The 23,406-nt window shown below is 44.0% G+C and overlaps 1 protein-coding gene across 1 annotated transcript; it reads right to left on the bottom strand.

The window, feature by feature from the left end:
• Positions 1-1,775: 1,775 nt before the first annotated feature.
• LOC310996395 (protein NLRC3-like) lies at positions 1,776-22,993 on the bottom strand (the record flags this gene model as incomplete). The annotated part of the gene is made up of 10 exons (XM_083985770.1): positions 22,917-22,993; positions 21,471-21,549; positions 21,082-21,310; positions 16,191-18,000; positions 15,903-16,076; positions 15,638-15,811; positions 14,469-14,642; positions 14,206-14,379; positions 2,506-2,552; positions 1,776-2,353 (listed from the first exon to the last, which is right to left on the bottom strand). The coding sequence occupies exons 1-10, from the start codon at positions 22,970-22,972 to the stop codon at positions 1,776-1,778; spliced, it is 3,495 nt and encodes a 1,164-aa protein (XP_083841896.1). The 5' UTR covers positions 22,973-22,993.
• Positions 22,994-23,406: the final 413 nt, after the last annotated feature.

Consider the following 23,406-nt stretch of genomic DNA (forward strand, 5'->3'; position numbering starts at 1 on the left):
GGAGTCTGGGGGGTAGGGGAGGGGGGACAACGCGCTGCTGTGTTTTGAATTTGACTGCAGCAACAATTTTGGCCACATTCTTACATATCGTACCTTTAAAACTAACGTTCAAAAAGCCCCCCAAAAAAACAAACAAAAAAAATATGTATATATATTTTAACTTTGTGTTCACTGGAATGTTCAACATTAAAGACAACTATTTGAGTAACACATTGTGAACACATTTTTTTTTCAAACCAAAGCCCCCCTCCTGCTCCCTTCCCCTATTTCCTATTACTGGTATATCCACAGAAATATATACATATTAAAGTACAGTAAGATTATAAAATAAAATAGGCAAATTAAGAAAAATGCATTCACAATCAAGAAATGTATAACAATGATGATACAGCCATTGTCGGGTGTGTATCCCAGGGGAACGATCCTGAGTACAGAGGTTATCACCAACTTTGTCGACTGGTGTGAACTAAAGTACCTTCCAGGGCCTGAAATTCACTGTGGGATTGTGGGTATTGCGCATAATGTAACTAATTTATCCACAAATCTAGCACTCATAATGCGCACACATTACAAATCATGGATTTGGCACCTCTGCATGTTCATGTTTTTCAGGTGAAAGTCACTGCTCAATCCACTGTACCATTGTTAACCCTCTCCGGAGGTGAAAGTTAAAGGAAGAGTTCACCAAAAAATTAAATTCATTCATTAGACGTCATTGAGGCAAGTCCGGTCATGTGTGCGTGCGTTGTCTGAACGATGGCAAATTCAATACAGGACTGTTTAGGCTGTAAAAATGTCCTAAATTATGTCGGTTCGGGTCAACTCTGGACTATACCCCTTCAGGACACTTGGATTGCAGTGGACGAGCAGTGTGTAGTAATATGAAGTGGTTTTTGTGTAATTTTATAGACATTTTTGTGTTGGGAGCTGTTTTTCTCATTGACTCTCGTATAAAGTTTTCGTTGGACTACAGACCCCCCTCCCAGGTCTCCAGATGCACTTTGAGGAATAAAAAACTACTCTGGAGTATTCATCAGCATGAGGGTGAGTCATTAATGACTGAATTTCATTTTTTGGTGAACTATTCTTTTAACCAAAACTCCTCGTTGTCCCTTTAACAGAGGACTAAAAGCATGGTTAAAAGCAAAACAACAATGCTCACATGTATAAATATGGACTTTTTCATTGTTACTAATATTACTCTTACAATCATGATTTCTGTTTTCTTTATCTCCACTCGCTGATCTTGTGCTCTGTGTTTTTAGATCAGCATATTACTGTTGTGTGTGAAATCCGGCTATCTGATTGGTTGTTGGTTGGTTGGCTACTATTCTCATGTCATTCTCATGACTCGCTGGGCAGCGTCCGCAAAACCGAAAGTAAGGAAACGCTGGTCGGCTCAACCAGCATTTCCACCACCACTAATAATAACAAAATAACCATAGAGACAAAACGATATATGTATCGAAAATGGGCGCATTAACAAGTGGTAACGTAGATTCATCCACATTAATATGAGACTTTTTTATTGTCGCAGAATTTTTCGTTCTGCTGTTGGAGAAACTCCTCGTTGTCCCTTTAAAAGAGTTTGTATCAGTCTCCAGTTTCAGGTGAGTGGGTAAAATGTTCCATAGGTTAACCCCTTTTATTGAGAAGGCAGACTGTCCAAATGATGTTGTACACTTGTGAGTGAGAGACAGAGACAGACATGTAGAGACTGAACTGTCTGTTCAACAGTGAGAAGGTTTCTGTGACAGGAGGAGACTCTGCTTCACTCAACACAGACTCAACCAGGAATCAGACCTGGACCTGAAGAGGCCAAACCCAAACCCAAACCCAGGATAGAGAGGTTGAGTGAAGGTGGTGTTGAAGGTGTAGAGGTGGATCAGTGAGTCAGAGGAGACTCTGTAGAAGGACAGAGAGCCAGCAGGACAGTCCACATACACTGCTACTCTGTTAGAGACAGAGGAGGAGGAGGAGGAGGAGGAGGAGGAGGAGGAGGAGGAGGAGGAGGTGATAGGTGTCTCTCTGTTATTGTGACAGACTCTGTAACCACCATCAGAGCAGTTCAGACTCCAGGACTGATCGTTCCCTCCAAACACACAGTCTGCACTGCCTCCTTTCCTGCTGATTCCTCTGTAACTCACTGATATTTCAACGTATCCGCTCCACTCGACCTCCCAGTAGCAGCGACCAGTCAGACCAGTTGAACACAGCAGCTGACGACGGTCAAATCTGTCTGGATGATCAGGATATGACTGATCCTCCTTCACACGTGTTGCCTTCCTGTTGTTGTCAGACAGTTTGATGTCTCTGTTCACTGTGTTTGTGTCGATTGTGAGTGGACAGGAATCTGATGGAGAGAACAAGACACAGCTGCAGTTATTGATCATGTGATCAGTTATTGACAGTTTGATGAAGACTCATGAGGTCAGTGATGTGACAGTGTGAAGATGGTTGAATGTGCTGCTTTGTTTCCATGAATCAAAGTAAAAACAGACTTACACTTCCTCAGACCTGGTGTCAACCATGGGACTCCAGCAGGCTCCACCCTGAAAGGAGGAGGGGGGTCAGAGCAGCACCTTCTCTGTCAGCATGTGTAGCTGGGTCAATCTTTACTTTGTTTTATTCATCTGATCATTCATTATACTCATTATTTCTTTATTTTTATCATTCATTATGGTGAACATTCTCAAAACCTGCTCGATGCTAACACACACACACATCTAAAACAAGTTAGAATTTCCTGCTTTGTTTTATATCACTTCTATTTCTAAGTTCCATCTTCACCTGTAGCAAGGGGGAGCGATATTGGGGTAACACACTAAGGGGGACGTGGGCGACGTCGGACCAAACTCCCGGCAAAACTCTGGCTGCTCTTGTTGTGGTAAGACGTGTTGTGAAGCTCTCACGTTGCTCTGTAAAATATGCACTTAAACTGTCATGTAATGCGGTTGAAACTGTGCGCTAAAGTAACGACAGCTTTTATTAATGTGTTGCCGTGTTTTTAATTGTGTTTTACGGTGAAAAAGCGGCTGTAGTTTGGGTTTAACGTGACGTCTGCCGTGTGTGTGTTTTGTGGCCTGTCGTAGGAGGCAGACTGTTTCTACCTGCAGCTGTGTGTTTCCTGACTCTGCCCCTGTGCTGCCTTTGCAGGTGCCTTTTGTCTGAAAAATGCTTTGAAATGTGATTTCTGAGATGTGTTTGTGGTAAATATATGAGAGTTGAGTCTGGTCAGAGCTGTAAAAACGTCACTAGAGCACACATTATTTCACTTTTTATTATTGTCCTTGTGTGGAGGAAAAGTATGGAATATTTTTATTTGATAATTTCATGGTGATTTTTATTCTGTTTTTCTAATGATTATTATTTACAAGTGGGTTATAGACATATTAATTTCATGTGATTATTTTAGTTTCTATTCAGGAGAGTATCTTTTCTCTCAAATTATTATTACTATTTATTTATCCATTTATTTTGTATTGTGACATACAATACAGTAAAGAGCAGCAAAAGAGGAACAAACTCTGGCTGCTCTTGTTGTGGAGGCAGACTGTTTCTACCTGCAGCTGTGTGTTTCCTGACTCTGCCCCTGTGCTGCCTTTGCAGAATAAATGAACCAACTCAGATCCATGGTGTTGTCATCCTTCAGCCTATAAGCAACCATTTCACAACTGCTACACATGCACACATGGACATTACATGGCTCTCACACACACACTGTTTTATCACTGTGTTCACATGGAGGCTGGTATGTCTGGATGAACACTGAGCACAGAGAAGAAGGAGCTGGAGTCTTTATCTAGTGATGATACAGAGCAGGAGGAGACCAGGAGGAAACACTTCATCATGTCTTTTCTCCATGTGATGTCACTGCAGTGTGAGACACACACTTTCACTCTCTGACTCTCAAGCTGCACAAACACACGTCACAGCAAAGAAGATGAAGACACAACAGGTGGAGCTGACCAGCCCAGATATCCCACAATGCACCAGGAAAGAAGAAGAAGAGGAGAACATGTGTTTAGAAAATGCTCTATTTCTTCACCCACGTTCAATTTGACTGTAGATGAACTGTCATTCAACTACTGTTCTACTCTCTGTGCTTTGCTAGGGATGTCATAATATCATAATATGACATTAGGCTGCCTTAATAACAAGCCATGACATTTACTGCAGTATTGTAAACATGTCATGATATCAACATTTCAGGGTATTATAATAGCACAGGACAATAATTATTTCATTATCCACAAGTCAACAACAACAACATTTGGTCAAAAATAAAATACTGTAGTTTATCTGCCCCCCCCCCCCCCCCCCCCCCCCCCCTCACCTCCTCCTTCTCCCTCTCTAACTTTAAACCTGCTTCTGTATCTGCCGTCACACAACACAACGGTGTTTTTTTTTTCATTAGTGTGAAAAGTTTAACGATGTCTGCGACATCTGTGCGGTCGGTCTGTGTGTGTCTCAGGTGCGTTACGTCTGACCAGCTCTCAGTAGAAGCTGGTCGGTCCGTGTGTGTGTCTCAGGTGCGTTACGTCTGACCAGCTCTCAGTAGAAGCTGCAGCGACTGTTGTTGTTGCTGCAGGTAGCGCTACACATCAACAACAACAGCTGCTTGTTAGTCAGCAGTGACAACGCAGCCACACACGCACCAAACAGTCGCTGACACGGTGACACGGACGTTCGCAAGCGCCGTCATTTATATCGTTAAATGTCGGCGTCGCGCGGTTCTGTCCTTTCACCCAAGCCTAAAGCCCGGAGGAGGGCGGGTGGTTGAGTGAAAATGAAGCGTTCTGATTGGCCGAAAGCACACCGCTTACGCACAGATCTGTGTTGCACCGGAGCATGATCTTCAGTGACAACAAGGCTGGTGACAACTTGATTGAAAACTGGCGAAATACGAGATGAAACAATATGCGTACTAGGAGGTCAAAATGCGTGACAAGTACGTACATGTTGGCCAGTCTCGCAGGCAGCAGCTTCTCCTGCTCTCTCTCTCCGCGCCGGTCAAACATCGACCCGTCTGGAGGCTGCTCGGTTTTCCACACACACAGGTCTGTCTCTACCGCTGTATGTATGTGTGTCTTGTGTGCAGACGCAACTGACAAATATTTATAGACGGACAAGCAAACTTAATCATCATTTATTTTATTTTGAAAATTGACCGGATTCTCTCGCCTTTTCTGTGCCCGACTTCCTGTCTGGTACGATCTGGTTCTATCCAGCTTGACGGCGCTCGTATTCTTTTCATTCAGCGCACTCAGCTGTTGTTTCAAGCCGCTACTGTCACATGATCAGCGACTAGTCGACGTCCAGCTCAAAACGTCATTGTGGAGCAGTAAAGTCGACTAGTCGACTAGTCTGTGCAAACCCTAGTGTGAACACAACTTGTGTTTGTCTGAAGAAAACTCCCCAGGAAGCTGAAGAATGAGGCTGTGAGCAGGTTTCCACAGGAGCCACAGCAGCAGTGAGTGGATGAAGGAGCTCTAATAGAAACCATCTGATCACAGTGACAGGACGGATCAGGATCTCATGATCAATGACTCTGTTCTTCTCTGCTCTTCACACAGATCAGCTGCAACACACTGACTCACTGTGATCAGTCACATCATGTGGAATAAAGCAGCCGTCCTCAGGACCAGTCCTGAGCTCCATCAAACCTGTCCACACATTCTGACTGGACTTGAAGTCAGAGTCCAGAGGAAGCAGAGAAACTGTAGAGCAGAGAGAAGCAGGCTCAGCTCAGAGCACATGGACTCAGACAGGAAGTGAAGCTCCAGCTGCTGGAGACTTTCATTAAGGAGCCACTTTGTGGCTTCATCTGATCTGGAGTCAGCACACACACAGTCTGAAAACAGCTGTTTGATCACACACACATTCAGCCACAAACACTGATTATTACACTGTTCACTACACTCACTTTCTTCTGATTGACAGCTCCAGGCCTCTGGACAGTGAGGACATCTGGATGTCACACTGTGATTGACTGTCTCCTCAACACAACAACACATCTCATCAGGACAAGACCAGGATCTCAGAGAGACTGAGCTGATTATTGATCATCAATATCTGACCAGACAGAGACCAGAGTCCCCTACCCATAGCCGGTCTCTCCATCATCTTGCTCATTACTGAAGTAGAGTTTGACACCAGTACTTGTACTTTTACTTGAGTAAAATTTCATCAAGGTAAAAGTACTTTTACTAGTAGATTTATTTGGTACTCTTTCCACCCCTGGTCAGTGGAGTGGGCGGAGCTTCACTGTGGCCTACACCACCTCTGGATATGGTCTGAGTGATGGGATCTGATGTCATCAATGCATGGATAGGGATGGGAATTGATAAGATTTTTATGATTCCAATTCCATTTTCGATTCCGCTTAACGATTCGGTTCTTTATCGATTCTCATTTGGAAAAAAAAGGACATCAAACTTTGTTCACGTTTGTACTAGGGCTGCCCCCAAATAGTCGACCAAGCATTATCGACCAAAAGTCATTTGTCGACCTAAATTTCAACATTTGGAGACATGGCTTGTCAAAATTAAGTCAAAATCAATATGACTGAACCACACTGTAAACCCGAATAAGTTCAGAATACTCAAAACTTTTGTGGAAACCGATTACCTCAAAGTTTTTGAGTAAGTAAATTAGAATATTTAAGTTTGATGTACTTACATATTTTAAATCATTTACACTCAAATAGTACTTATTATAAAAAAAATTGTGAGTGTACTGTACTTAAAACATTTGTTTTAATTTGGATATATGTTTTAATTTCTTTGTAATGACTTGTTATGATGATATTGTACTTAATTGATCAACATCTTTAAACTCAAAAAATATACTGGTTAGTAACCAAAAAGATAATTTTACAAAGCTCATAAACTACTATTTTTTTTAAAGTTCAGAATACTCAAATAAACTTCTTCACACAAAAATGTAGAATATTTCAATGTTTTTATTCAGATTTCATTCTTTTTCTCCAAACCACTTTGGTCACAGCAACAGAGCTGTAAGTATACAAACACCACATACACACTGTAAGTATACAAACACCACATACACACTGTAAGTATACAAACACCACATACACACTGTAAGTATACAAACACCACATACACACATCTGTATGTTAACCATGGACATCCAACTTGTAAAACCAGGCCAACAAATGCACAATCTGAAAATGTAAACACACCCCGTTTGGTTGAAGGATACCTTGCATATCATGAACCGTCAACATATACATCCACACATACATTATATAAAAACAGATTTGTATGGTTATGTATAAATCACTGCAAATGTTTAAATGTTTGTATAAAAGCATTGGGAACTTGTGCTCAGTGTAAAGGTATGGCCTTTCAAAACAGCATCTTCAAGTTATTTTACATCTATGGCCATTCAAGGAAATAAATAATTTGAAATGAATAAAAAATAAATTAAATAAATAACCAAAAAGTAAATATCAGGATATCAGATATCAAGTCATTGCACATGAATAAAAAATAAATCAAATTAATAACCAAAAAGGAAATTTATAGATTTAAAATCTATGCTTTTGAAAAAGAGAGGCCAACAAAAACTCTGTTTCTCCAGATACAGTAAACGAATCAGACACACCCTTTTGGTGCATTATTTTTCTCCTGCACTCACCCTGGTGCATTTTTGGAAGTTAGTGTATATCTGCATAAGCAGAAAAAAAAAATAACCCTCTTGTTGTCCTCCTGGGTCAAGAAAGGAAGGAAAGAAAGATGGAGGAAGGGAACAGATTAGATCATGGCAGGAAGAAGAATGTAGGGAAAGAAGGGAGGAAAGAAGTGAAAAGGATGGTGGACAGAAAGAAGGGAGAAAGGAAGGAAAGAAGTCAGGGCAAAGTAAACAGATTGGGTCAAGGAAGGAAGGAGATGAAAAGATGTAGGGAAAGAAGGGAGGGAGGAAAGAAAAAAGAAAGAAAGCAAAGAGAACAGATTGGGTCTAGGAAGGAAGAAGGAAAGGAAATGATGGTGGAAGAGGGGAGAAGGGAGGGAAAGAAGGACCATTCGAAACAGGAGGACAACAGGCACATCTTAAATCAATGTAACAACAAACATGCTACATCATCATACAGGTAACGTCTACACTGTAAGCAGGTCATTTTTCAAAGAGAGTAGAGCAGGTTTCAGGGGTGCACCGTCATCCAACCCCATTAGAACCTTTTGTATGAAAGTGAAGGTGCCAACGAGCTTCTTTGGGTAGTCGAGATGTAACACATACACCAGCCCAAACAGTAACACATGCATCGGCAAACATGGCACTGTCCCTCATGATGAATTCATCTTCCACCACAATGGCTGTGGATACGGGACTGAAGTGAACGGGAGATGCACTTCTTTCTCTGATCATCGTGACAATACCAATGGGTGTGTCCCCGCGTGTGGCTCCTCTGATTCCTCAGTCTGGAAAATGCAAAAGTACACTGGTAACTATTTCTGAATACTTATACAGCTGCCCATTCAAAAATTAAGTATACAACTAAGTATTACACAATAACAACAAAGATAAGTTAACCCCCTCCACTACTCCCCCCCCCCCCCCCCCCCCCCAATTAAGGTTAAGTGGCTCAATTAGAAAATTTCCCCTCAGAAATTTTGAGAAATCCCTTGGACCTCTGCTGGGGGTGCCATCTTAACCTGTGTGTGAGTTTGTTTGAGTGAGTGAGTGAGTGAGTGAGTGAGTGAGTGAGTGAGTGAGTGAGTGAGTGAGTGAGTGAGTGAGCAGAAAGAGAGGAGTGAGTATGTGATGGTGAGAAAAAGAAGCTTAGGGCCCTACTTACAACACCAAGGCACTTCGAAAGAGCTCCAATGGTAAAAGGTGATTAGTGATGAGATCTTTTATATAAATATATTAAGACTTACGTTCCAAGTCTTGAAAAACTGTGTGTCCTCTTCCCGCAGGTATACTGAGAGAGCACGAAGGGCCACAGTGCGTTTCATGTTGATATCGTGCACATCCTGGGTGGATAAACAAAGACACATGAGAAAAAAAACAGGGGCCCTTTGCTGCCGACAAAGTATGACTTACTGTACTAAATATGTACATGTTACAGGATAACTAATTGATTTAAAGTTAAAAGTGAAGGACTGCCCCTTGTATAGTAGTAGTATATAGTAATGATGGTGGTAGTAAATGCTGACAATCCTGGGAGCCAGCTGTTCCACGTGGATACAATTTAGACAAAGTCCATTTTAGCTTTTTTTCTACTCACCTCAGTTTCATAATACTGTAGGATGTCTCGCAGTGCTCCTGCCACCCTTCCAGTACGAGCTGCCTTCTGTCTGTAAAGTTCTATGAGCTGTGGAATGTGCCGATCTAGTTCAGAATAAAACTGGTTCCGTAAATTTACATTGGTGATCCTGTGGAACTCAGCACAGACCTACAAAATAACATGGACACAAAGTATGTGAAAGACAGTAAAATACCAAAGGGAAACACATCATAGTCACATTTGATGGGTGCACTATCTTTTTAAAATGAATAGCCAGTACAATAAAAATAGTTGAAGATGAGCAGAAAACACTTTGATCCTGTGGGATGACATAAAAAAATAGTACTCTGAAACCACTCAAACAATGCAGTCCAAATTTCTAATTAGAATATTTTAGCTAGAATAAAGTAATTTACACATTTTAAAACAGATTGTGAACCCTTTCCAATCTTTGTTAAATGCTGTGGACTAAGCTATGTATTAAGCTATTATTTTTCTGACAAAAAGACTAAACAACTGTGCAATGTAGCCTATAGTTAATCTAATCTCTTAACAACTAAGGATGACATTTGCCTTCATAGTTATTTCTTTTATCCCTTTAAACATAGAAAACGGCATTATCGGGCTCACCAAAAAATACAGTTAAAAGCAAAGACAATTATCAGCAACATTAAAGCAGAAGTAAGTGATATATTTGTGTTAATATAAGTCTTAAATAGTTATATCTTCCGACAGCAATCACTTACATAGAGTGTTTGGTCCGAAACACGGGTCTGTCAGTCACTCTGCTCTGCTCTGAGCCGAGGAGAAAACATTTATCGTATCCTACAGTTTTTATCCAATGAGGAGAGAGAACGGCATGCAGGGCTGTGTGTGCAGCCAAGGAACGCCGTGAATGTGGCGACGTAGGGACGAGGACTGTTATGGTGCGTTCAAGGAAACTCGTATTTTTCCGACCGTGAAGTCGTACCAGTTCGATCTGGTACGAGTTCACCGGTCAGAAGTTACGAGTGGCCGTTATAGTGACTTTCACCGGTAAAACAGGTCGGAAAAACACGAGTGGGTTGCCTGAAACGCTACAAAGTCGTAAATTGTGACTTGAAGCTTTAATTTACGATTTCAAAAGCCTGCCTGGAACGCAGCATTAGCGAAAACGACCGGACCACTTACTTCTGCTTTAAATTTAATGGATACATCTTTACATTAAAAATGAACATAAACATTACCTTGTTTGCCAAGTATGCCTTGTGCTGGCTACCAACTTCAACCAACAGGGACAGACTTGGGGGCTTGAGCCGACAGGGACGGACTTGAGGACTTGAGGACTTGAGCCGACAGGGACAGACTTGCCTACAGGGAAAGACAATTAATAAGTCACCAGTTAGTTCTCTCTCTCTCTCTCTCAACCACAGCTACTGGCACGTGAGAAACACAGAACAGGAATACTGCTTTATTTTCAAAATAAAGTACACATTTTGACTATCTAATAAAAGGGATGGAAGCTCCCTGGTAGAGATAGGAGATAATAACTAGGACATAATAACTTATATTTTTAAAGCTGGTTTGTGATTCTAACATGAGATAATAGCTTACATTTTTAAAGCTGGTTTGTGATTCTAACATGAATATGTATCAATGGGCTTTATGCACAGCTCCACTACTTCCTGAAATAAGCCAGCTCCTTTATTTCCTGTCTTACATTATTGGACCAACTGATTAATCCAGGTGTGTCTGACCTCACAACAATGGTCAAACACACCTGGATTAATTAGTTGGTCCAATAATGTAAAGCAGGAAATAAAGGAGCTGTCTTATTTCAGGAAGTAGTGGAGCTGTGCATAAAGCCTATTCTGGTTGAAAACTGCATTATCTGGCTCACCAAAAAATACATTAAAAATGAACATAAACATTACCTTGTTTGCCAAGTGTGCCTTGTGCTGGCTACCAACTTCAGCTGACCAGGCCAGACTTAAGCCAGGGAAAGACAATTAAGTCTGCTTTCTTGAAGTAAATAACTCCTTCGGTTCACCTGACGTTATCTGAAAAAAAAGTGTGTTTTGTGGGATGTAAATAGTCTTAACAGCTTACAGTTATACACAAAGGAGAACCCCCCCCCAAACAAATGTTAACTTTACCAGCAGAAGCACATTTATAAAGAACAATACCGTAGACTGAAAATATGTATTATAGCCTACATTATGATTATTGCACTCAGTTCACGCAACACGTCCTCAACAAAGACCGGCGGTAACGTAATGTTAATTGTGACCGCGTGTTACGTTGAATTTGTAAACAAGTGCAAAAACGGTTCACTGAGCAGCACCGGACTTGTCTGTTTCATGCCCTGGCCACGTTACTACTACTACTACCACTACCGCCGTTACTGAAGTTATACTAACACCGGACTCGTCTGTATCCACTCCACCCCCCACCCACACACACACACACACACACACACGCACACGCACACGCGCGCGCACACACACACACACACGCACGCACGCACGCACGCACGCACGCACACACACACACACACACACACACCGTCTTCTTACTTCGAGGGGGAGGCGGCTTTACCGGATCATACCGGCTTATTTTCAACCAAATGTTAACTTTAACAGCAGAAACACAATTATAAAGAATAAAAATAGCGTCGACTGAAAATATTTATCGTCATTATTGCACTCAGTTCGCAACACGTCCTCGCCAAAGACCGGTAACTGTGACCGCGTGTTACGCTGAATGTGTAAAATAAAGCGCAGACAAACAAAAAAAACTATTTCGTTGTGGCATTTATGCAATTAAACAACATGCAAGTGAGTTTTGGAAGACTTTACCCTTATACTTACAAGTTTTCTTAACTTCAGCAGCCGATGCACTCCCCTCGCTTCACGACCGCCATGTTGGTTTGATTTTTGCCTCGTTCGGTGCCGCCAACGTAATGACGCACTGACGTCATTACGTTGCACGCCTCCGTGCATTCAAAGGTTTTGAGTAAGGTCGTGATGATCACTCAGACAATTTAAGTAGCACGAAATTATAACTGCATTCCTCGTTCGGAACACTTAGTAACTTAAAGTTGGGTTGACTTGATAGCGGATTTTGATTGTTGTTTCACAATACTTTTGAGTTAGTAGTAGTGTTCGGGTTTACAGTGCATGTGAAAGGTTGAAAGGCTTTTAATTTGAAGGGCCACATACAGGAAGTCGTGACACTCACTCGCTGTCAGTTTTTTTTTTCTCTACACGGCAGGTCCCTGCGGCTGCGATATCGCTGTTTTGAGCAACTTGCCAACTTTTCAGATGTTATTACAGACAGGGACGTGCACATGACTATAGAGGGACAGGGGCTCAACATCAGAAAAGGGCAGTATCTACATTTTTTTCAGGCCTTAATATCAAAATAAATACATTAAAATAAATTACAGTTACTATTTAGTCGGAAGAGAAAGCCTGCACGCCTTCAGGACTGCAGTCAACATGCTGGACCAATTTCCCAACTTCCTGAAACAGAGTCATGACTTCTGAACTGGTGGCTAAGGCTAATATGGTATTGGGTGCACAGTAACATGGCTTGCAGGAAGAAAAAAAATCACGTGAGTGCAAGTGCAAAATAGAAGTAGGCTAAGCCTACAGGCTACACACACAAAACCAAGAAATGACTACTGTGACTGCTTCTGTGCATATTTCAGAACAGCAGCAATATTTACCACAGCAAAGTCACAATTACCAGTTACTCAATATCTGGAAACAAATTCAAATAGTGAAATCAAGCTGAGTGAGTGATTCCTCCTGTTGCTGTTGTTGTTCACTACATTCAGGTGATTTTTAGACAGAGGACGGGGTGGGGCTTAACTCTTAACAAGCAGTGAGCTGGACAAACACAAATGGGCGCTTTTCTGAAATAAATATGACTCATATTAAGCTCGTTGAATAAGTGGACGGCGACTTGTCAGAACCGACAAGGAAGTTATGTTGGTGGATTTATAACTCACAAGATTCGACACAAGTCTCTCCACTGTCACGTCTCATCTATGTGCGGCACACAGAGTTATCGACGAGGCAGCAGCTTCTCTCTCTCTCTCTCTCTCTGGACGTGCATGTGAGGGAGCGCGCACCCACCCCCCCCCCACCCCCCGCCCCTCAGTGAGAGACAGAGCGGAGCAGCAGCGGACAACACACACACACACACACACCAACGTACATACACAATACCGTGTATATTACAAGGAAAAGCGTACGGTAGATAACCGTGGCATTTTTACAGCGCGGTTGTTTACATCCTCATGCACAACAGGAATGCATTTATTGAAAAAAAAAAAAAAACATTGAAAAAAGGGTACTTTTTAATACGGGGCAAAAAGGGCAGGGGCTCAAGCACCCTTTGGGCCCTATGTGTGCACGTGCCTGATTACAGACGTGTCTGGTTTGGAGACTCAGACGTGAAAGCATGAGGCGATCACTGCTGTTTTCAACGAGCAGCGGGTGTTACCGTGAGCCCCGTCCCAAAGCACTCACTGGCAGTCAGTCGGAGCTGCAGTCAGAGACCCGCACTGCTCTACGCCGCTGACCACCCACCACCAGCCACAGCTCAGTCACTCACCTCATCTACCGTGTTTATGGTGATAAACAGGCACACTGCCTGTAATTAAACCCGACCGCCATGTTGGACTCACCAGCATTAATTCACAGAGCGACCGCGGCAAGAAAAAAAAAAAAGGACTGGAATTGATAAGGGAATCGTTTGCCAATTTTGCAAACGATTCCCAGGAATTGAAACACTGGGAACAGATTCTCAACAAGAACCGGTTTTCGATTCCCATCCCTATGCATGGATCACCTGAGATAGATGTTAATACCAGGTGTGACCAGGTGTGAACAGGGCCAGAGAAAATGTTCCAGCTCCTCCTCCTCTATCAGACAGTGTGTGTGGCTGCAGCAGCCTCTCCATACCTGAGAGAGTCCAGTCTCCAGCCTGGATTCTCCAGTCCAGCAGACAGCAGCTTCACTCCTGAGGCTCCTGGATGGTTGTAGCTCAGGTCCAGCTCTCTCAGATGGGAGGGGTTGGAGCTCAGAGCTGAGGCCAGAGAAGCACAGCCTTCCTCTGTGACCAGACATCCTGACAGACTGAACACACAACAACACACAGGAACCCTCTGTCAACACCTGCTGCTGTGTTCAAGTGGCATCAGATAAACAGCTGGATGGAGCCTCACCTGAGAGTCTCCAGTATACAGTGTGGACTCTCCAGTCCACCAGACAGCAGCTTCACTCCTGAGTCCTGCAGGTTGTTGTTACTCAGGTCCAGGTGTCTCAGACTAGAGGACTGGGAGCTGAGGACTGAGGACAGAGCTTCACAGCTTCTCTCTGAGAGGTTACAGCCGCTCAGTCTGAAGAGGAATTCAAGGAATAACACTCACATACTCAATATGAAGGAAATAACAGGTTAGAATCATAATTACACAACAACAATTTCAACACAAACCTGAGAGTTTACAGTGTTTCTTACTCAACATGTTCTAGTTTGTATACATAGATTTATAGATAGATTTGATCATAAACTGTGACTGTGATGGTACCATTCCAATATTCTCCGGTCCGCGATTTCATTTGTAATGACGGACGGCTGTTTTTTCAGTCAATGATTCAAAATGATCATCTGGCGACCGCGGTACTGACCGCTCCTCCCGCACCGCTTTATGTGAAATGACGGACAGGATAAGGAAGAGGATAAGGAAGTACCGGGACGGGGAATCACGTGAGTTCGGTGCTTTGTGACGTCAAGCTGCACAGCACTTCTAATTCCCCCGTTTGGAGACACTATCTCAAAAAAGTGTAGCAATCAATTTAGGGAGTGAACAGACTTTTTTCAGCTCCAGGCGTCATAGAAAGGCCACGGGAACACATAGAACCACTACAAAACCAGTAGAAAGTGGATTTTGCATAATATGGGCCCTTTAAATAAATAATCAGCTGTTGTTTTTAAGTAGAATCTCCTTCTACCTCCATCACCAGGCTCTAATCACTGCCACTAACAAACTATATGAATTAATGAACTAAAAATGTTGAGACTGAGAAAATATTTTACCACTTAAACAATGAGTCATATTCTGCTGAAAGTGGAAAAACCAGGTAAAACTGTCATAAAACCTGAGCAGTGTTCACTCTGGTGACAGTGAACGCTGCTCAGGTTCATCATTTATAAACTGATTCATTCAGTTCAACGTTCACTAAAAACATGAACATGTCCAATGAAGCACAGCCTTCCTCTGTGACCAGACATCCTGACAGACTGAACACACACAACAACACACAGAGGAACCCTCTGTCAACACCTGCTGCTGTGTTCAAGTGGCATCAGATAAACAGCTGGATGGATCCTCACCTGAGAGTTTCCAGTCTCCAGTCTGGATCCTTCAGTCCAGCAGACAGCAGCTTCACTCCTGAGGCTCCTGGGTGGTTGTAGCTCAGGTCCAGCTCTCTTAGATGGGAGGGGTTGGAGCTCAGAGCTGAGGCCAGAGAAGCACAGCCTTCCTCTGTGACCAGACATCCTGACAGACTGAACACACACAACAACACACAGGAACCCTCTGTCAACACCTGCTGCTGTGTTCAAGTGGCATCAGATGAACAGCTGGATGGATCCTCACCTGAGAGTCTCCAGTCTACAGTGTGGACTCTCCAGTCCACCAGACAGCAGCTTCACTCCTGAGTCCTGCAGGTTGTTGCTACTCAGGTCCAGGTGTCTCAGACTAGAGGACTGGGAGCTGAGGACTGAGGACAGAGCTTCACAGCTTCTCTCTGAGAGGTTACAGCCGCTCAGTCTGAAGAGATGATCATGAGGAATTAAAGAAGAAAGGAATTAAATATCTGTCCTGTTGAAAAGACAGAAGGGTTTTTATGTAATGATGAATAAATCCAACTATCTCTACACTTACAGAACTTTGTTGGAGGCTTTGCCTTTGACCACTGGCAGCAGCCTCAGAAGAGCCTCCTCTGAAGCAGAGTAGTTCTTCAGGTCAAACTCGTCCAGATCTTCTTCTGATGACAGTAAGATGAAGACCAGAGCCGACCATTGAGCAGGAGACAGATAATCTGTGGAGAGACGTCCTGATGTCAGGGACTGTTGGATCTCCTCCACTAGAGAACGATCATTCAGTTCATTCAGACAGTGGAACAGGTTGATGCTTTTCTCTGCAGAGGGAGTCTCTTCAATCTTCTTCTTGATGTACTGGACTGTTTCCTGATTGGACGCTGAGTCACTTCCTGTCTGTGTCATCAGACCTCGTAGGAGATTCTGATTGGTCTCTAGTGAAAGACCCAGGAGGAAGCGGAGGAACAAGTCCAGGTGTCCATTTGTACTCTGTAAGGCCTCGTCCACAGCGCTCTGGTAGAAGTTTGTCTCTGCAGATTTGACTCCTGTTGTTTCAGTCTTCTTGGAGGTTGTTTGTTGTTGTGACATCAGGTTGAGTCCAGAGTCGATGAAGGTCAGATGGACATGAAGAGCAGCCAGAAACTCCTGAACACTCAGATGGACGAAGCAGAACACCTTGTCCTGGTACAGGCCTCTCTCCTCTTTAAAGATCTGTGTGAACACTCCTGAGTACACTGAGGCTGCTCTGATATCGATGCCACACTCTGTCAGGTCTGATTCATAGAAGATCAGGTTTCCTTTCTGCAGCTGCTCAAAAGCCAGTTTTCCCAGAGACTCAATCATCTTCCTGCTCTCTGGACTCCAGTGTGGATCTGTCTCAGCTCCTCCATCATACTTGACCTTCTTCAGTTTCAGATGAACCACCAGGAAGTGGATGTACATCTCAGTCAGGGTCTTGGGCAGCTTTCCTCCCTCTCTGGTCTTCAACAGCTCCTCCAGAACTGTAGCAGTGATCCAGCAGAAGACTGGGATGTGGCACATGATGTGGAGGCTTCGTGAGGTCTTGATGTGGGAGATGATCTCTCTGGCCTGCTGCTTATCTCTGAACCTCTTCCTGAAGTACTCCTCCTTCATTGGGTCAGTGAACCCTCTGACCTCTGTCACCATGTCAACACAGTAAGGAGGGATCTGATTGGCTGCTGCAGGTCGTGTGGTTATCCAGAGGCGAGCAGAGGGAAGCAGGTTCCCCCTGATGAGGTTGGTCAGCAGCACATTGACTGAGGTGGACTCTGTCACATCAGTCAGGATCTCAGTGTTGTGGAAGTCCAGAGGAAGTCGACACTCGTCCAGACCGTCAAAGATGAAGACGACCTGGAACTGATCAAACCTGCAGATTCCTGCTTCTTTGGTTTCAGAGAAGAAGTGATGAACAAGTTCCACCAAGCTGAACTTTTTCTCTTTCAGCAGATTCAGCTGTCTGAAGGTGAAGGGAAATGTGAAGTGTATGTCCTGGTTGTCTTTGTCTTCAGCCCAGTCCAGAGTGAACTTCTGTGTTAAGACTGTTTTCCCAATGCCAGCCACTCCCTTTGTCATCACTCTTCTGATTGGTCGGTCTCTTCCAGGTGAGGCTTTAAAGATGTCTTCTTGTCTGATGGTTGTTTCTGGTCTGTGTGGTTTCCTGGACGCTGTTTCAATCTGTCTGACCTCATGTTCATCATTGACCCCTCCAGCCCCTCCCTCTGTGATGTAGAGCTCTGTGTAGATCTGGTTCAGAAGGGTTGGGTTTCCTGCTTTAGAGATCCCCTCAAACACACACTGGAACTTCTTCTTCAGGACAGATTTGAGTTTACGTCCACAAACTGCACGAGGAGTTCCTGAATAAACAAAAACACAGTAAAATTCATAAAGAAAATATAACATTTTAATTCCTCTAAATAACAACTATATGAACATGTTTCCCTCCATGTGTTGATGTCAGTGAACGTCCCATTTGTCCATCATGTTGAATCTTTAAGGCCCCCCAGCCACAGTTGAGAGAAAGGAAACAGTGAAACACACGCCCCAACTACAGCCGACCAGAGCAATTGAGTGGCGCAGACTCCCATAGAAATACTGACCAATTGTAAGTCATAAAAGTGATAATAATCTTTGCAATGTACAGTAACTATGTTGACTTTACAAAAATAACATTTATTAGACTGATCGGTTCATTGTAAAACATTTATTTATTTATGTAAATGTGGTGATTTCAGTACGTAGCCCAGAGGCAGTCCTGCTCACTTTTCATTCAAACAAACTAATGCCACTGCCACAGTCGTTAAATTTCACCAATGAGACCAACATTAATCTGCTAAAAACAATTTAACCAGCCAGCGGTAAACCTCTAAAAGCGTGCAGGATCCCCCAGGATGAGGACGGAGTTCGGCCCTGGCAGATCAGCTCAGTAGAGCGGCTGCTGCTGCTGTGACAGCCGCTGCCACAGTCCCCGGGCGCAGCTTCCAGAGACTCTGCACTTCTCCCAAAACAACCATCGGAGCAAATTTCCTAGCAAGCATTTTAAACTGACCACAGACTCTGGATTAAACTGTGACGTGTTAACAGCGCTAAAGCCAGAATTTAAACAGTTTTTAGCAGCTTTACTGCTATGGCTCGGTTGCCGCGAAATAGCAATAGCGATGCTAATTTCTGTTAGCCCGTCTATGGTGTTTTACATCATATGTTAGTGTAACCCAGGCCGTGCGAGCTCACGCCACTCCACACCCGGACTCTGCGTTGTGTTTGTGTTGGTGTTGGGGGGGTGCGGAAGGAGGGACGAGTCGGACACACGGATGGTTTTCTTGATTTATGGCTCGGACCACGCCGCCGTTTATTTCTCTCATTCACAGCCCAAACGTTCAACCTTACGGTGGGGAAACAAACATTTTTCATAAGTAAAAAAAAAGAAAGAAGAGAAGGATTCACCTACGGCTAGCATTCTAACACAAAACATACGGATAAAACATAAGTATTTTACATTTACACAGAGCACCGTTTATGCAGCTTACCTTACGGTGGGGAAACAAACATTTGATCAAAATGGCGTTCGTGCAGGCGAATCCCTGCAAAAAACGGTGGCCTGTAAGGCCAAAAGGCCACAATTGCCAAACCGCTGAGGGCCAAAAACAACACAACAGCACCATCCATGGTCGCGAAAAGGCAACTACCCTACATCAGCATTAAGCTGGCGGACTTTATATGCTTGTTTTGAACGTTGTTTCAAGCTATGTGGGTTTGATTGAATGAGCTTTACTTTACTTTGATGTGCCATTTTTACTGTAGGACAGGCTAGGACACCGTTTGTTTACTGTGGTCACTTCCGCCCCTCCCACACACCGCGCTGATTCGCTTAGCGCACCGCCAATCAGAATCGCCATAGCTAGCACACAGCCAATCAGAGTACCTGACGAGTCTACAACCCCGACGCCCGACGAACCCCGACAGCTTCCGATGCAGATGGACACACCAAACAGACGCGGACCCGACGCCGTCCGACTCTCCCTGACGAGACGCCAGACTGTCGGGCCGGTGTGACCGATGTTGTTTGGTTCGGACTTGCCCAGGTGAGGATCGAACCCGTGGCCTCCCGCACCGCAGGCGACGATGCTAACCGTTTCGCCAAGAGGTTGACAACCGCTTGCCAAATTGGTTAGCACGTCTTTTATGGGTGAGTGAGTTTACTTCAAGGGGGGAGTTGTGGGTTCTCCAAGTGAAGACCACTTCCGCATTCAAAAAGCTGCAGTTCCCCGGCGGCCTCTGGGGGCTGGCTCCAGAATGGAGCAACTCTCCATTGACCTCCATGTTAAAACAGCCGACTTTACAGCTTAAAAAATCATATTTACAGCCTGGTGCATTTTATTGTTTTGGTCTCTACCGATAGTTTCCACCTCCGTCAACACTGTGGGGGGGTGAATTTCTTTGTACCACAACCGTTTTAGTGTTATTTAGGCTTCATAAATGGGGGGGTGGTTACGTTGAGTGACAAGTTCACAGACAGTTTACTGGCCGTTAATTGACCTATGGCTAAGCCACGCCCCCAAACACGATGAGCCAATCACAGTGCGCATAGCTAGCCCATACACTCGGACATTCTCTGCTTCCACGTCCATTGAAATGCATTGCAGTTAGTCAGTTTTCATTCGTTTTTATATGTTTCTTCTTGACATTTTAAGTTTTAAATGGTCAAACGGTGTGCATGGGGTACATGCAACTCCGACACTAGGTATCCCGAGAGGCTGGGCGACGGGGTGGATTTTATTAACCCTTTCCCAAGCCACATCTCAACCAAGAGAAGTGTCTGCTCTGGATAAAGTTATGCAGTAGACCACTAAACGTGGATAAACCTTACAAGGATGTCTACATCTGTTCTAAGTTAAGTCAACAACGTATTTGAGGCAACATATTGTCAGAGATGTTTGGATGTTAGCCAGTATCACAACTAAGCATAAAGCCCGCTAGCTTAATGCTAACGTATAATGCAAAACTCCATAGACAGGCTAACAGAAGTTAGCCCGTTGCTATCGGCGTTTCGCGGCAAACGGAAGCCATAACAGTAAAGTTAAGTTAAGTTTTGGTGACTTCGAGATGATATTTAATCTTTCTGTCTCCAAAAACCATCAACTGCCTCCTGTGAAATGTCTCAGCTGCCATAGCGCCTGTCACCGAATGTTGACTGTTTGTCCGAGTGAGTGGAGGGGGCGGGGCTTAGCCATAGGTCAATTGGTTGCTTCGAGTTCAGTGGGCGGGTTCTCAGCCGGCTAACCGCCGCACCTCTCCAAATATGGCAAGTAGACTCTACCTAAAATCGGCACGATGACGCGTCTTTGCATTGACTTGTAATGTAATCTCGACACGCGATAACGCATCATCACGTTTGGTGGGAACACGCCATTACACTGGCTTTAGAGAAATCCTCTTACTGCTCTGCAGACGCTCAGCCAGCTCCTCCTGCTTCATCCTCCTCAGGAAGTTCACTGTGATCTTCACTAATGCCTCTCTGCTGCTCCTCCTCTGCTCTTCGTCCTCACCGTCCAGCACCTCCTCATCCTCCCTCTGACTCCCTGAGCATTCTGGGTAATCTGGACTCAGAGCCTTGTGGATCTTCTTCAGCTCGTTCTTGACAAAAGTGACCATGTTCTCCTCCAGCAGCTGGAACAGAAACTCTATGAGTGACAGCATCAAACTAAAACCATGGAGCCAAACATCAGATCCATGTTGGACAGACTGACAATCCACTGGTGTCAAAGTGCAGCATGGAGATGATGGTGAACACAACAGATGTAACAGCAGCTGTTGGACATGTCCTCACCATAAATATGGAGTCCAGGTGTGTTTGATGCTGCTGGGCAGACTGACCACTGGGAACCTCTGAGCTCTCCTGGTCCACTCTGTGGAGGAATCAGTGTCAAGTCAACATCAGTACAGAGAGATAATACAAGATGGACTTTATATGTCCCCTGAGGACGTTCACAACAGACAGAGACACTTTGGTTTCAGACCTGGTCCAACAACACGTCGTACAAACTGGTTCTTTTCTACAATAACCTGAGTCTGACTCAGTTACAGCTTACATCTGATCAGCTGATCCTCGTCCTCCTTTAAACTCAATGCTCCAGCCCTTTGAGTTGTTGCTCTTTAAAGACAGACAGCTGGGTTCAGGAGAGTCTGGTCTCTGCTGCTGGATCCTGAAACAACAACACAACTCATGTTTAACAGTTTTAGGTTTTCAAAAGAATTCTCTGTAAAGTTATTTTAAGGGTTACAAATGTGAATTACTTCCTTTTCCTACATTTTGTAACAATGGGCCTCATTCACCAATATCTCTTTAAGTTCATTCATCTTCTCTACAGCTCATCCTCACTAGGGTGGAGGGTGAGCTGGAGCCTTTCTCAGCTGACTTTGGGCAGGGGGCGGGGTTCACCCTGGACAGGTCACCAGTCTATCACAGGGCCAACATATACACACACACATTCACACCTATGGCCAATTTAGAGTCACCAGTTAAGGCAAGGCAAGGCAAGGCAATTTTATTTGAATAGCCCGTTTTTACAAACAGTTTGTCTCAAAGGGCTTTACATGGCATCGTAGCAACATCCTCTGTCCTTAGACCCTCACATCGACTGAGGAAAAACTCCATGGAAAACCCTTTTAACAGGGAAAAATTGGAGAAACCTCAGGGTGAGCAACAGAGGAGGGATCCCTCACCCAGGACGGACAGACGTGCAATAGATGTTGTTACAGACAAGAAAACAGTTTACAGTTTGTCATAGAATGTGCGAAATATTGAAATGTTAGCAGGAGTTGATGAAGGCAGTCTCTGCTGAGGGGGGGGGGGGGGGGGGGGGGGGGTCCTGCATGTCTTTGGTCTGTGGGAGGAAGCTGGAGAGAACCCACACATGCACGGGGAGAACATGCAAACTCTACGTCAGATTCATGAACGTGTTGTTAAATCCAGAATGCCAGAGAAGGTGAGTTGAGAAGGAAAGTTAAAATGTCCAAACAAAAATCTAAAGGGAGCGTCGGACTGAAGTGGAGCGACTGCTGCAGGAAGTGAACAAAAAGCAGCTGTTATATTTAGTAGCGTCAGCAGTGGATGCAATAACAGAAACAAAGATGCATGGGATGCTGTCAGTCATTCACTGAACGTGTGTCTGAGTTATAACTCAGTTTTTAATGAGAATCATTGAAATGTGACTCCACAGGAAGAACGTTCAACACAAACTCAAAACCTTTGAAATGTAGTTTTGTCTCTTACATCTGATCAGCTGATCCACCTCCTCCTTTAAAGGTAATGTTAAAGTCCTTTGACATGTTGCTCTTTAAAGACAGACAGCTGGGTTCAGGAGAGTCTGGTCTCTGCTGCTGGATCCTGAAACAACAACACAACTGATAAATGTGCATGTTGGAGAAAAACTGATGACAAATATCTTCAACCTTTTCAAGGGACAACAAGGAGTTTTTGAAAGCGAAGTATTTCATACTACATTTACGATGAGTCTCCACGCGCACGGTGAAATTCTTGGACCGGCGCAAGACGGATGTCTTGCCAAGAATGTTTTCATTCATCAACAATGAAAGTCAGAGGTTTGAAGACGATCAGATACCGTCGTAGTTCCGACCATTAACGGCGATTGGGCGGCGTTATTCTCATGACCCGCCGGGCAGCGTCCGCGAAACCGAAAGTAAGGAAATGCTGGTCGGCTCACCCAGCAGTTCCACCATTAATTAAAATAACAAAATAACGA

Source organism: Trachurus trachurus (assembly GCF_905171665.1).
Source record: "Trachurus trachurus genome assembly, chromosome: 13".
NCBI classification, from domain to species: domain Eukaryota; kingdom Metazoa; phylum Chordata; class Actinopteri; order Carangiformes; family Carangidae; genus Trachurus; species Trachurus trachurus.